Below are 14,928 nucleotides of genomic sequence, written 5' to 3'. Positions count from 1 at the left end.
CCCTGGGAAGGGATGTGAGGACAGGTTGAATGCTCTGGTCTCCACCCTATGCATCTGATGCTCTCTCTGGGCTTACTGGACCAGGCAGTGCTAGTGACAGTGTGACTCAAGCTGCCATGTATCCTGGAGGAGGCTCAAAGCCTGGCTATTGCATCTCCAGCCTCACATTCACCTTCAGCCACAAGGGTGACGCAGCTCACTTCTACACTGACTCCCTGGATCGCCCAATCTCTCTCTGACTGCTTATTACTTTCCATGTAACTTAGCTGCCTGTAATAGTAACACTATATTTGTCCATTTTCTAAATTTTCATTTAATCATTTTTTAATTATTACATCTCTGAAAAATTTTGTTTTATGTTTAAATTTTTATGTTTTATGTCTAGATTTAAATTTACCCAGGACACTCTTCAGTGTCCAGTAAGCCCAGAGAGAGCATCAGATGCAGAAGATGTCTCTGGAGCGGGTCAGAATTACAGTCAGAAGGTCTTGTCACGTATATATCACTGAGAATATACCTCCTCCAAATGGGGCTGAATTCAGTCTTCCTTTTCCTTTATAGTCTCCCACTGAGAGGAGGCTGGGAAATCCTCTAAGGGTCAGACTCAGGTTTCACCAGTGTTAATGATACTGAAATGACCAGCAGGGAATTGTGCAGCAGATAACCAAATGGCCCAAGAGTCTCTCACCAGCTGCCTTGCTTTATGGAGTCAGATTGCTCTAATGGATTGTAAACTCCCTGAAATTAACAAAAAATCTGATAAAGCCAGCCCATAGCAGATAGATGTCAGCCTCTACCCCTTCCACTTCCGAAACCAGAGATAATGAATGCATTGTTAGCTTTTCGCAAATTAGGCCACCAAAAATAACAAAAACAAAAAAACAAAAAAAAAAACTTGGCCTTCACTGCTCTTTTATTCACCCAATGTCTTTGGAGCAGTATTTATAATTCCTGGTCACACATATTCATACACAACACAGCAGTGAAAGTTTCTTGCAATAATAGCTGTCATTGCGTGTGATATATTCCAGTACTTCAGGCGCAGAAGCGCCCCCCTGAGGCTCACCTCAGCTTCTGCATCATCATTCATCTCACTGTTCCCAGGGGCATCCTTCCCATCCCTCTGTAATCCTTCGGGGCGGGGCCCACTCATTCTGTGCAGGTTAATCCAAGCCATGGCTGATTTTAGTCTGAATTGAAATGAATTTCCCTTCTCTGTTTTGTAAGACATATGCCTCCTAAAATGTGTGCTGTTTGCGTGCTGGTTTACAAAGCCGAATCTAGCCTTAACATGCCAGTATATTTCATATTTTGAGCATTTAGTTCTGTCTGCCTTTTTGCTTTTGTGTTGCAGATGTTTGGAAAGGAAATATAATAAAATTCGTGACTTTTGTACAAAACACAAAGTCATTCTTCGATATATCATCTGGGGCATTTTATTAGTTGGTAAGTATCAAAGAGTGACGGAAATGCCATTGTCTTATCTTTCGGGATTCCTCAAGTATTATCTTCCTATGGAAAGAAAATAACCTTCCCGTTTCCCTGAATCGCTATTGATCATCCAGAGAAGTAAACTATGAAGCCCCTAAGACTCAGGTCCCAGCAGGGAAATTAGACCACCCTACTTTAAGGCCATTAGTTAACTCTGAATCATCTATTGTTTTGGTCCATTTTCTGTTGCTATACCAGGTACTGGGATAAAGAATAGAGATTTATTCAGCTCACAGTTCTGGAGACTAAGAAGTTCAACGTCAAACTGCCAGCACTGGCCAAAGCCTTTTTGCTGCACTATATCATGGCAGTGGGCTTAGAGCAAATGTGCTAGTTGGGGCTGTTTCTCTTTTCTCAAATCCATTAAGATCATAAGGGACCACCTCGTACCTTCCCAAGAGGTCCACCTCTAAACACAATTAACATATGAATTTGGGTAAATTTCCAACACATGAACTTTTGGAGGATACATCCAAACCACAGAAACATCCCTACTCTTGGGGCTCATTATAACCTTTGTAGTATGGATTTAAGGAGGTGCATTGGTTAATGCAATCTAGAAAACTTGATAATGGGTAGATAACTAATTGCACAGAATGAATACCCAATAAGAAGCTAGGGCCATGTAGAGCACTCATTTTGCCTGAAGGTAGACAGATTGTTTTTACCGTCTCCAAAGCAAAGAGCTCCTATCTATGAAGTGTAAGTACTCCCATCAAAACCTACAGCTTTAATTTTGTGACTTGAACAATTATTTCTAAGATGGCAATATGTAATCCATTAACTAGTGATTTCCTACTGCGCATTTTTTTCTCCTGTAAATCTGTATAACTTGTACCCCTTCACTGTTTTTTTTTTCTTTCTTTTCTTTTCTCCTTAAATAAAATTTAAAAAAAAATTAAAAAAAAAAAAAAAAAAAAAAAAAAAACCTACAGATGGGACTCACAGACCGCTGCTCAACCTAGGACAAAGCCTTTGCTGGTTCTCAGAAAGCTGGAACTGCAGATAACCAAATTTACTATCTTTCCCTGTGCCCGACCAGACAGTACTTCAGGTCTGGAAGTATTTGAGTATGCCATGGAAACTGTGAAACTCCATCACTGTATTAAAAAAAAAAGGAGCCAAAGATGATGTATAGCACAAAGACATGGTTGTGAGCCAGAACAACTTTATTCATGGGCTACAAATACAAATAGGAAAATGTAATTGTACTTGCTACCCACTAAATAAGAAGCTAGCCAGATTTAATTTACAGGCCTTCGTTTACTGACCTTTAAGGATAGCCACTCTTCTCTATAGTTTGCTCTTCAAAAGCAGCCGCTATAGTTGCCCCTGCCCCTCTTCCTTTGAGAATCTGTGACACTTAAGAGACCATGGGTCTGCTTTGTTATTCAAGTGTAGACCAAATCTGAGCTGCCAACTGGGATCATCAGTGACTCTTTGCCAGTGGTTGCTTCAATACTTGGCCTTTCTCTGATAGTAGCCCACATGCTGAGTCAGCATCTGTGGGGAAATACATAAATAAGTGCTGAGCAAGAAGTCAGTCATGTCCCAGGAGTCAAGAGCTCAGAGGTCCTGCAGGGAAAACCCAGCACCCTTTCCTCCTAGCACTGAGAGTCTTAGGATCTTGCTTTGGCAGGAGGAAGAAAGGAGCCTGTGTCCATTGGAGCAATTCTGCTCACCCTGAGTTCTTGTGAACCCTCTCCTGACCTGAGCCTGGTGGCACTCAGTGTCTGTCTCTGCCTGTTGGACAGGTTATCTGGCCATGGTGATCGCAGCCTGTGTGCTGAACTTTCGCAGAGCCCTTCCTCTCTTCGTGATCACTGTGGCTGCCATCTTCTTTGTCATCTGGGATCACTTGATGGCTAAATATGAAAGTCGAATTGATGAGATCCTGTCTCCAGGCAGACGGCTTCTGGACAGTCATTGGTTCTGGATAAAATGGTAAATGCAATGGTTTTCTTATTGCAACTGAGAGGGATGTTAGTCTTGTGCAGCACTGTTCCAAGTATGTGTTCTAAAATTGCTTCCTCATCTGTGGGATATTGAAGCTAGGAGCAAGCCCAGGCATGACCCATTATAACACTTTCATTTGACAAGCAGAAAATCAAGGCTTAGACATGACATGATATTTGAAAGTTATTCCAGTGTCCCTACAAGCCACCAACTCAAGTGTTACTAAGTGATAAAATGTTGTCCAAAAGACATCTGATAACCTGCATGTGCCTTATTAGAAACATCCATATACTTATGTAGCAAGAAGCAATTAAGGATATAGGCTAGGACAAGGTTCTAGTCTTTGCAGGGCCAGCTCTAGCTTTTCCTTCTCTCATCAGTGGAATGGCATCATGGTCAATCAGTAATGTCTCTGTTCTGCAAGAGGACAGGGTGCAGCAGCATGAATGTCACCTAATCAAGTACCTACTTAAAGAATTGGTCTCTAAGTAGAAAGGAAAGAGATTGCTGATAACATGACTCCAGAAAGCTTTCCTTCTCTGCCACGTTTTTCTTATGCAAATTATGTATATTCTATTCAAAATACGATTATGAAATTGGAATCATAGCAGACATTCAATCTTTGTCTTTTTTTAGTGTGTAGTTCCTCTATGGTTAATCATTTGCTTCACTTTTATTTTTTGGACTATTTTAAGTGTTGTGATAAGCATAAAGCATTTTATCTACTTGTGATGTCAACTGGTATCTCTATTTGTATGTCTTAATTAACTAATGAATCCAGTAACTTTTCCATGCCTCTGATTTTTTCCTATACCTCTTGCTCCTCAGAACTAGGGTTTTTGATATTCCTTCAGTGTTAAGGACCACTAGCATTTGGTTTTTTGTGCAATTAATATGTTAAAAGCATGACCCCATAGATTGTGATCAAAACACAACTTAATTTTTCATCAGTCATCCTTGGCATTTTATTCAGTGGGAGCTAGCTATCCCATACTTTGTATGAAAATGCAAAATTTTATGACCTTTCTGCTTGCTCCCAGTTAACAGGCCAGTGGCCACAGATATATTTTTAACATTAAGATATGTCATCCCATATTATGATGAAAACTATAAGCTTGACCAAATGTCCTATCTTTCCACCCCAACTTTGGCTTGCGTTTCTTCTTTTTCCCTGTTACCTTTTCCTCTACTAGCCTCAAATCAGGAGAGAAGTGAGGGCCAGGATTATCCTGCAACCTTGGGAAGAAAGGTCTTGTGAGTGGTTCAGGGCATTCCTTCCCAAAGAACCTTACATCCTGCAGTGGCTGCTCAGGGCTTGTCCCTCTGCCTCTCTCTGTGGACAGCCTCTCCCTCCAACAGCTTTACTAGATAGGTCCCAGCTGTCTCTGTCCAGACCCACTGGGGTCTACCAGGAAACTTCACACATCTTGGCCTAATAAACCAGAGTTGCACAGTCCCCGCCCAGTGACCTTTTTAGTCTGCCATCTAAGCAGTGAATCAGCTCAGCCAAATATACTGGACTCCTCACTTGGAGAAGACAACCCAGATTAAGTCCAGCTCTGTTGAGGTCCCCCATCTGGGGAGAATATAAATTTGGTTCTTCCTTAAAGGGAAGAAAGTAGCACCTCACCCATCCCCCAAAAGCTATAGTGAAGAATCCCCACCAAGGGTAGCTCTCCCAAAGAAATCACCAGACCACTATCTCCAAACATTCTCTTCGCTCTCTGACTCCTTTCATGCTCCTGCACTGCCGAAGTCTGAGCTGTAGAGCAAAAGGGACATGTGACTTCATTTTGAGGCTATTTCCCATTATAGCCACAATCAAAAAGGGCCAGTTGCTGTTTGTGATAGCACGGCTCCCTGGTGTCAGGGTGTGCTGCTCATGTTAGTATTATTTTGTTAGCTTAAGCCTCCTTACAGTGTTCAAGCTAGCACAACAAGTAACACCAGTGCCCCTCTACCCACTCTATCCCTTAGGGTCATGTGGAGCTTGTTGATCCTGGGCATTATTTTCTGGCTGATCCTCGACACCGCCAAGTTGGGACAGCAGCAACTAGTGTCCTTCGGTGGGCTCGTGATGTATATTCTCCTGTTATTTCTGTTTTCCAAGCATCCAACCAGAGTAAATATGAAATTGATCTTTTGGGGATATTTTTTGCCTTTCTTTTTCCTCAGGTGAAAATTCTCAAAGTAACTGTGAAAGAACTATACCACCCAGGATTTGTCTTACTCTGCTGTGAGGACTCAAGGTGGAGAGGGCGCCTTTCTTCTGGAACGTTTAAAGCACTATGTCACGTTTTATTCTCAATATTTTCCAGTTACACAACCAGCAAGTTATTCTTTCCCTTTCAAAGTCTAATTTCTACTCACATTTCCTTGCCCCCATCAACTTACAGAGAAAAATGGTCTTCATTTTGATATAGATTTTCCCAAACTGTAATATTTTACATTGGATTCTGCAGTTTATCAAAGATCAATTTGCAGTTTGGGCCTTTTGACTCCAAAAATTTATCCTAATACAGCCCCCCGCAGCACAATTTCATCCTCACTTTGTTAGCCTTAACCCATAAAATGGCAAGAATTCTGAGACCTGGAGGTTCTCACTAATGAATCACAGCGAAAAGCTCTGGAACAGCTTTGAGGCTAAAAGTCAACCCAAGGAAAAGACACCAATCAGAGACTAAGTTCACCTAACATGGTCCACATTGCAGTATTTGCCCAGCTCGAGCAAATTTCTCCATTTGTTGTGCCCTCACTCCCAGAGTTGCTTTCTGGACATTCATTTCTCACCAAAGATGAGAGCGTTTGTGCTGTACTCCATGAATCTGCACCAAGGACCCTGGTTCCTTTTACAAAGAAACAAAGCCCTCCCCCGCCAATGAGAGAGAATTTCATTTCCTTCATTTACAAGTTGTCAGATCAACACACAATGGGCACACAGAGAAATTATATTCTGCCTTTCCATTTTCCAAGCAAAGTAATTATGTATGTATAATGTTTACAGTATGACTAGGGCAGACATCCTAGCCATGGTCATCCTGATGGATCAGTGATGCTTCTTTGCCTCCTCTATGTCTAAGTTATTTGTCAAGACCCAGTGGCTACATAGGAAAGTATAGTAAACAGGACTAACAGGGCTCCCACTCGGGTTTAGGGAGAGGGATCACAGTCTTGAGTTTCTGAAAGTGTGGTTCTGTCAGAGTGTCTCTGACCAAGCATGGTGACACACTCCTGTGTGCCTGGACATGAGGCAGGAGGATCATAGATACAAGCCCAGCCTGGGAAACTCAGCAATACTTTATTTCAAAATTAAAATTAATTAATTAAAAGAGCTGAGGAGTGGAGATTCACTCAGTATGATGGTCCTCAGTTTGATCCCAATTCCTAAAAAAAAGGAGAAAAGATTCTCTGTAGCTGCCTGGGCCTCTAGTGAAGAGGAGGGGTGTCCCCAGCCACACTGATAGTGCTTCCAGGAAATGCAGTCCCCACAGGTAATGCGAGGCCATTGCTGATTTTCTAAGGAGACAATCTCTTGATCTCTCTGCGTAGGTTTACTGGAGACCTGTCTGCTGGGGAATTGGGTTACAGTTTCTTCTTGGTCTCCTAATCCTAAGGACTAAGCCTGGATTTATTGCTTTTGATTGGCTGGGCAGACAAGTTCAGGTGAGCAGTTCAAAAGAACGTTTTCCTCTTCTAATGTACTTCATATTTGGATGTAGTCCTGTAGACATGTCAGACATAGCTATATTTACCTGTAATCTTTGACCCAAATTTTAATACCACAGTATGAATTAGATGAATACCTGTTTATGTCAAATATATTATTCTGCCTGTGCATTACACTCACCACTGTCTCTGATCTATGTCACCCACAACATCATCCCAAATGGCTGTTGCTTGTCACCTGCTCAAGGCCTGGTACCACACTTCTAAGATAGTTCCCCAGAGCATCCTTTGCATCCAGGGGTAACTAGTGCCCCATGTCCACCTGTTCCCACATTCAGCTTATTCTTTAGTGTCCTGAAGTCAGACTAAATGTCAGAAATGACATCACATCTGTGTGCAGTTATAATTCAAAAATACACTTCCGTGCCAGGCATTCACAGGGTGAAGCTGAGAATACGTTAGGGACCCTTATACTCTGCAAGATCTAGTATGCCTATGGCTTGTGACCCTCCACCTCAGTGGCTGTAATGATCTCTTTTCCTCTCTTGAATTCAGACTTTCCTGGGGTACACTGATGCTGGTGCTGTCTTTGTCTTTGGTGAGAAATACACAGACCACTTCTTTGCATTTAAGGTAAATCTCAGCTCTTTTTCTACATAGTCATTGCCTTTCACTAGCTTCTTAGTCTTCATAGATGTTCAGACTGAATCCAGCACACAAAAACCCAAGTAATATGCTTTCTGGATTTACTTTAGGCATCACTTTTTCATTTATAATGTTATCTGAAATTGGTTGACTGAACATATCATACTGTGTGACTCCTATGTAGTTTTAAAGAAAATGTCTAGAGAAGGTCAGGACTTTCAAATATTTTGAGGAAAATCAGGATGCAGCATTACCAGATATACTTAAGAAAAATCCTATGAGTAGTAGTATCTGGGCACTATTTTCAGGAAAACAATAACCCTAGAAGATGGGCTGATTTATTTGCACTTTTGATTGACACATAGCAATTGTGTCATTTGTAGGGTACATTGTGAACTTTAAATGCACTTTACAGTTTGCTGTGGTGAGGTCTGGGTCAGGGCCTTTTCTAACCTTGATGCTTCAGGGAGGTGACAACTAAGCCATGTCAGAGGTCAAGTGTTTGTAGCATGAGATGGAAATACGCTCATCTCATGAACTGAACTCAGGACTGGAGAAAACAAAGTCAAAAGAAGGAGTAAGTTAGGTAGTGAACTGTGCGGCCTCTCAGCACATGCCATCCTTCCTGCCCAGGCAGAGGCCTCTGTCCTGCCCACCATAAAAGCTAATAATCTTCCAGTAAGTGCACTCTGAATACTGGCACAAACTGGAAACTGCTCCCTGTAGGAATACAGGCTGCAGGGAACACCCTAGAGAGCATCAAAAGGATAAGACCTGAGGAAAAGCAACTTTCCTTACCCAGAACTAAGCTAGTCTCCAAGATGTCATCAGTTTTTAGTGATTCAGAAGTCTATGGGTGATTCCCAGTACAAAAGAATAAAAAGTCTATGGGTGATATCATTATTATTTTAAGAACTAAAAGGATAAATGCTTACACTGTGTGTCAGCACCCACCGTACATCTGGTGTGCGTAGCTACTGCAATTGTCCAAATAGACTCACAGCCCAACCTGACCCGGGATACTCTGCCAATTATGGCAGTGGTGATGGCCATATCTTTTTAACACTGAAACATTAAGAACATTCACCTATGGCCTTTAATTTGTTGATCGGACATCAGACACCCATCCAAAACCACTTTCCTTCTTAAGAAATGTTCATCATGGAAGAGAAAACCAAAAATGTCAAGTTTCCTCTGAAAGGCACTTACCTTAGTCTGTCTTCTGTAGCTATAGCAAAATATCTAGGGTTGCATAATTTACAAATGTATGTAGCTCACAGTTCGGAGGCTAAGAAGTCTGGCATCAGGTGCTGACATTGGTGAAGGTCCTCCTGCTGCATGGAACCTGACAGAGGGCCTCTCTCCGGGAGGCAGACAAGCCTGGCTGAGGTCCTCTTCCAGTAAACCTACTGTGCCCCAGGACATCCCCACCCTAATGATCTTGTCTCATCTTGACTACCTCCCAAACACCCTGCTCCAAATGCTACAGTATATTTACTTGGAGATGCAATTAGGCTTTGGGGGGATGCACTGCAAGAAGCCTGTCCAGAAGAAGTCAGGGTAAGAGATAATAGAGAAGAAAGCACTCGGTTAAAGTGTTGTACTGTTTGAGAATTTCCAGGATTGTTATGATGTTTCTATCAGAGGAAAGGAGGCAGAGAGGAGACCTCACAGGAAACCTGTGATATCACGAGAGTCAGCACTGTCCTTGCTCATTTTTGCCCTGTTGCCCACCCCTAGATCCTGCCCATTGTGGTTTTCTTCAGCACTGTGATGTCCATGCTGTACTTCCTGGGATTAATGCAGTGGCTCATTAGAAAGGTACTGGGATTGGGAGGTACTGGTGACAGGGGTAGGCTGATTACTTCAGGTAGAAAGTCTGAGATAGTTTTTATCCAGGCATTTCCAAGGCAACTTTCACTGTCTCCAAAGATTCATGTCCATATCCACTCAAGTTATTAGATTCAAACTCAAGTATCCATTAAGGGACTTCTAAATGGGCTTTGATTTGCATGCCTTGGATATCCCCATGAAACCATGGCAGCTACTTCTTTAGCCAGGAATTAAGATATAATAGCTGCCAGGGGATGACAGCGTTGTCCCTTCTTCATCATTCTCCATGTTGTGCCTGCCGCAGCCATGCAGGTCTCCAGGAGGGTACAAAGGTAGGTGGTCCCGATCTAAGAGTTCCAGAGAAGTCAGAGCAAGAAGTTTTATCTCACTTTAGAGGAAGCTTTCCAGGCACACAATTGTGAAGAGGAAGATGGAGAAGGAAAAGGAGGAGGAAGAGAAGGGGAGGAAGAGGAAGGGAAGGAGGAGATGAAGAAGGAGAAGGGGAAGGAGGAAGAGATGAGAGTTGTTAATTGTCTTACTCCTGCTTCCCTAGTGACTGAGCCCTAAACTCACATTTGATCAGAAAACTGGAGATATGGAGGGTAATCTGGCTGCACTTGAGAGCAGAGTGTGTGTGCAGGGCTCAGGGGGTCAGCTACAGCCCTCCTTTGATCCCAGTAAAGTAATCAAAGTGTATACCCAGAAAGAGAAAAGAGGAAGGAGGGCCAGAATTCCAGTATAAAGCAGAATTGCAGTCAGAAATCCAGGGTTCATAATTTTCTGATTGTTGGTTTAAACATTTCAAAAGTATTTACAGTGACTCAGACTTATCACTCATAAGACTTGACTAGCCTGCTGTCCAGTCTCCTCCTCACATTTTATACTATAATGCCTGTGCCAGTGAAGGAGGCTGACAGTGGCTTTCCATCTACAGTCACACCTCTATTCAAATGCATCTCATTCTAGAGGAGTAATTCCTACATTAGCACCACTGCCAACTCACCAGAAAATGCTGAAGGCCTCTGCGTTTCATTCCAGTTTCCTGAGGTTTATCCCCACTTGAAGTTTGTTGCAGTGTGCATATAGTTCTTCACTGACTTTGTCCCTATTTTCCTCTTAGGTTGGATGGACAATGCTTGTTACTATGGGGTCATCTCCTATTGAGTCTGTAGTTGCTGCTGGCAATATATTTGTTGGACAAGTAAGTTATAACAGCACATACAAGAATAAAGCAAAAACACCTGCTAAAATGGGATACTTTCTTTGCAAAACACAGACCAAGGAAGTATCATAGAACTCTTTTCTTTTAATATAAAGAAAAGCTATAAAATCAGGAAACCCTAGACTAGACAGGGTCCAGATTCCGAGAAGAAAATGAGAGATCTTGTTCAAGAGTCTGGGTACACCAATGTATAACTGCATCCTTGCAGGAAGAAGAGTCAAAAAAAGGAGAATTAAGTCATTGTATTAAATCTCATGGTTTCTCACATGTAAATTCTCAACAAATCTTTTCTGAGTTTATTGAATTACTGAGGTCATTGGTCAACTCTTCAGAAATGAGTAGCTCTTCTCTCCCAGAAGGATTTTAGTCTTGAAGCTGCTAACATGAAGCAGACAGTTTCAAGTATCCTGTAGTGCCCGGGGGAGTGGAGGAGACCAAGACAGTCTCCACACCAGCAGCTGCGCACCTGTGTAAACGCTTCTCACTCACAACTTGGTTCAGTTGGCCAATAGTCTGTCTCTGCTGACCCTAAAGGAAAATACTTCTAGGTTTCTTTCTCTCCTCAAAGATGAACTTTCAGGCTACAATTTTTACTTCCCTGGTCCATTCACACGGACAGATGCTCTTTCACCTGAAGTCCATGTGAGCAGTAATGAGCTACTCATCACTCAGGACACACGGTTTCAGGAAGACTAGAATTGTGCATCCACAAGCCAAGTGCAAATACTCCTCAGTGCCACTGCCCAAGGAAATGGGACTAGAAACAAAAACCAACTCACGAAGAAAAGTGCTGGCTGTAAGCCCCAGAGTTATAACTGCTCCAGACAGTCTGTTCCTCCTTGCTAAGCCCAGCTTACCAGCCTGAGGTTGGCCCTAGTAGGGCACTTGAAGGGGAATGTACTCCTTCTCTAGGAGCTGAAATTATAATAATTGCAGTTACAAAATCTCTTAGGACTAATTACGGCACCATCTTGAGTTGATTGTTACTACCTGCAGGGAAAGAATGCTCAAGTACTGGCTTCCTATTTAATCTACAAACTAAGCTCAACACAGTCAACCTCATAGAACAATTAGAAATAATGAGGAAAAAATTGTAAAATTGCACACATGTTTCTGTGGTACTCAGTCTGACACTTAATATGCTGCAAGGGCAGTTAATATTGATGGAGAGCCCACGCTGCAGGCTGCATGTCCTCCTTAATGAGATTTAAGCCTCTACAGATACACTCTGAGCAGTTCCTTTTTACCAATCAAGAAAGGCCTCTGATTCTCAATTATGAGAGGGCCTGTGGTTCCTATCATTATCACTGCTGGTGTTTTGTTACTTACTTATACTTTTATTCTGTGAGGTCTCAGAAAACAGGTTTAGAGTCTGCGAAGAAGAAGCCAGGAGATGAAAAGTCAGAGTAGCTTAGAAGCCCCCAGCCTGCAGGCCAGGCCACTGGGCAGTCGCTTGGCCAACCTTTAGAAAAGTGCACCAAGTCCTCCTAGGGTCCTACCCCTTGCAAGATGGCAGTGCTAGAGAATGAGCCTCACAATTGGCATGATTTTCCCAGGACCATAAGTGCACACTCACCTAGAATCCAGATGACCCAGATGTGCAGGGTACATGTGCTCAAGCCTGAGCTTCATCTGGAAGTATTAAATGCAAATTGCCGCCCCCCCCCCCACTTTTCTGATTCAGGAAGTCAGAGAATATGCACATATAACAAATGCTTACAGGATGTAGATAGAGCCAGTCTGAGAATCATTCCTAGCAATATGGCTTTGGGCAAAGAACTGTTTGGTAAATGTAAAAGGTAACATCTAATCCGCTCACCTTCTCTGCTCCAGACAGAGTCTCCTCTGCTGGTCCAGCCATATTTACCATATGTCACCCGATCAGAACTCCACGCCATTATGACAGCTGGCTTCGCTACAATTGCTGGAAGTGTCCTGGGCGCGTACATCTCTTTTGGGGTAAGAATCTTGGGGAATTAACCTACACAAAATTCAATCTTTCTGCTTTCTGCCTGCCTTCTTTCCTTCCTTCCTGTTTCCCACTGCTGGTGGAAAAGGAGGCCAAGAGGGTACCCTTTTTGCAAATGGCAAAAATTGGTTACAACTGCACTGACATTTGAATGCAGTGACCCCAAGGACACTGGGAGCTTCACTTTCATGTGCTGCCACCTCAGTGTGAATTATATCCAACCACAGCAAGATGAAATCGTGAGTTTATTTTGTCTGAAGTTAAATCTGTGGAAGAAAAACAACTATTACTGACATTCATAAAGATGACCTAAATTAGAGGTCAGCAAACCATGGCCACGCACCCAACCAGATTAACCCCTGTCTTTGTAAATAAAGTTTTATTGGAAACTAGCCATCTCTACCCCTTCATTTTGGGGGGCTTTCATACTATAGAGTTGAGTAGTTGTGGGCTGCAATCCACAAATATTCACTCTCCAACCCTTTGCAGAAAAGAATTTGGCAGCCCCTGATTTAGAGCAGTGATCCCCAGCCGTTACTGTGTATCAGAATCCCTGGGAGTTTTCAAAGTCCCTAAATCCCAGGCCATACTCAGAGTAATTAAACCAGAATTGTGCTAAGACTGAAGACAGCACTAATTTTTAAAATTCTTCAGATTCTGATGTAGAGCCAAGTTTGAAGATTAGTGATCTCTAGTGCGGGGCAGGAGGAGGCTCACACAGAGTGTCCCCGCATCTGAGCTCACAAGTCACACAGCAATGGAGCCCCCCAACAGAAATGTCATAATACAGTCAACATTGTGTGATTCTGGTAATGAGAATTTTTAACAAGATCAAGTGGGCTTCATCTCAGGTCTTCATCCTGACCTGAGAAGGTCAGTTAGTAGGGAAAGAAGAAGCAAAGGATACAGTGGGAATCAGCTGTACTCCTGGATCCCGATCATTCCCTCTGCCCCTACTGCAGGAATGCTGCCTTCAAAACTGTGCTAGGTGTTACTGGGAGGGAAACACGGGCAAGGGCCCTGGAGTCCCAAAGCTCTAGAGAGAAAGACCCAGAGACAGTGTGAGCAAGTGGGGCAGGAAGGGGAAAGAGTGGGCTTAGAACAAGGAAAACAGAAACAGTTCCAGATCACAGGGATCTGGGCAAATGGTTATTGTACAAAGGGACAGGGATCTCAGGAGACCAACAGGAAGGAGGAGGGGGCTGTCCCCGATTGCCTCCCAGGGTTAGAAGCTCTTCCTCCCCCTAGACATTGCTGATGTCATTTGATGTAGTGAAATCCAGGCTTTGGAGACTATTTGGGCATTCAAACTACAGCACTGAGGTTGAGGAATCTTTGAAAATTGTTATACTGCAAGATTAATTATCTGCTGAAAGGATCAGATTTTGATTTTGTACTTTTCCCCACGGTGTGGCCAATTACAGGAAGTCCTCCCTTCTGCTCCTCAGGGAGATGTCAGGAATGGCTCATTGAGGAAGGTAGCTCTCTGGAATCCAATCAAATCCTTCCCAAATGATGAGGAAAGAAGGAAAAGTGGAAACAAAGCTTTTGTAAATAAGGAGGGGAAGAAGTGTTGAAGGGAGGGTAGGAGAACGGGTAAAAATAATCAACCTATATCACGTACATGTACAAATTCCCTATAATGAATGTGATCATTATGTATCCCAGAATGTACCAATAAATTTAATTAATAAAAAAGAAAGACACAAAAGCTTCCGCTCTCTCCCCATGTAAAGCTTTTGCAGTATTCCTGCAAACGTGGAGAAAGGCTGACCCTGTTGCTTGCCATTTTCTGCCACCACAGGTGTCATCCACCCACCTGTTAACAGCATCAGTCATGTCAGCACCTGCATCCCTGGCTGTTGCTAAACTCTTCTGGCCTGAGACAGAGAAACCTAAAGTAACTCTTAAGAGTGCCATGAAGATGAAAAATGGGTAAGTGGGACTCTGCTACACAAGCAGGGGTCACAACTCGATGGAGTCTGACTTAAAGCACAACAAGAATTTGACAAAAAAAAAAAAAGCACAAGGGGCTGGGGATTTAGCTCAGTGGCATAAGCACCTTCCTTGCAAGCAGGCAGTCGTGAGTTCGATCCCCGGTACCAATAAAAAGGAAAAAGACAAAAAAAAAAAAGCACAATGCACT

General features: G+C 42.8%; 1 protein-coding gene across 3 annotated transcripts in view; it reads left to right on the top strand.

The window, feature by feature from the left end:
* The window catches only part of Slc28a3 (solute carrier family 28 member 3), a 94,162-nt gene that overhangs the window by 69,847 nt on the left and 9,387 nt on the right, over positions 1–14,928 (top strand). For all 3 annotated transcript variants that reach the window (XM_013158419.3, XM_013158418.3, XM_003474963.3), the window contains 9 exons: positions 1,355–1,446; positions 3,246–3,435; positions 5,425–5,569; positions 6,997–7,110; positions 7,669–7,746; positions 9,499–9,579; positions 10,712–10,792; positions 12,647–12,772; positions 14,587–14,717. In XM_013158419.3, the coding sequence (XP_013013873.1) occupies positions 1,355–1,446; positions 3,246–3,435; positions 5,425–5,569; positions 6,997–7,110; positions 7,669–7,746; positions 9,499–9,579; positions 10,712–10,792; positions 12,647–12,772; positions 14,587–14,717 (1,038 nt within the window). The remainder of the gene's footprint in view (positions 1–1,354; positions 1,447–3,245; positions 3,436–5,424; positions 5,570–6,996; positions 7,111–7,668; positions 7,747–9,498; positions 9,580–10,711; positions 10,793–12,646; positions 12,773–14,586; positions 14,718–14,928) is intronic.

The sequence above is a fragment of the Cavia porcellus genome, unplaced genomic scaffold (assembly GCF_034190915.1).
Source record: "Cavia porcellus strain 051 isolate PalLab524CR breed Dunkin Hartley unplaced genomic scaffold, mCavPor4.1 scaffold_2, whole genome shotgun sequence".
Classification (NCBI taxonomy): Eukaryota; Metazoa; Chordata; class Mammalia; order Rodentia; family Caviidae; genus Cavia; species Cavia porcellus.
Note: the sequence above shows the minus strand (reverse complement) of the source record. Positions and strands in the feature narration are given on the sequence as shown.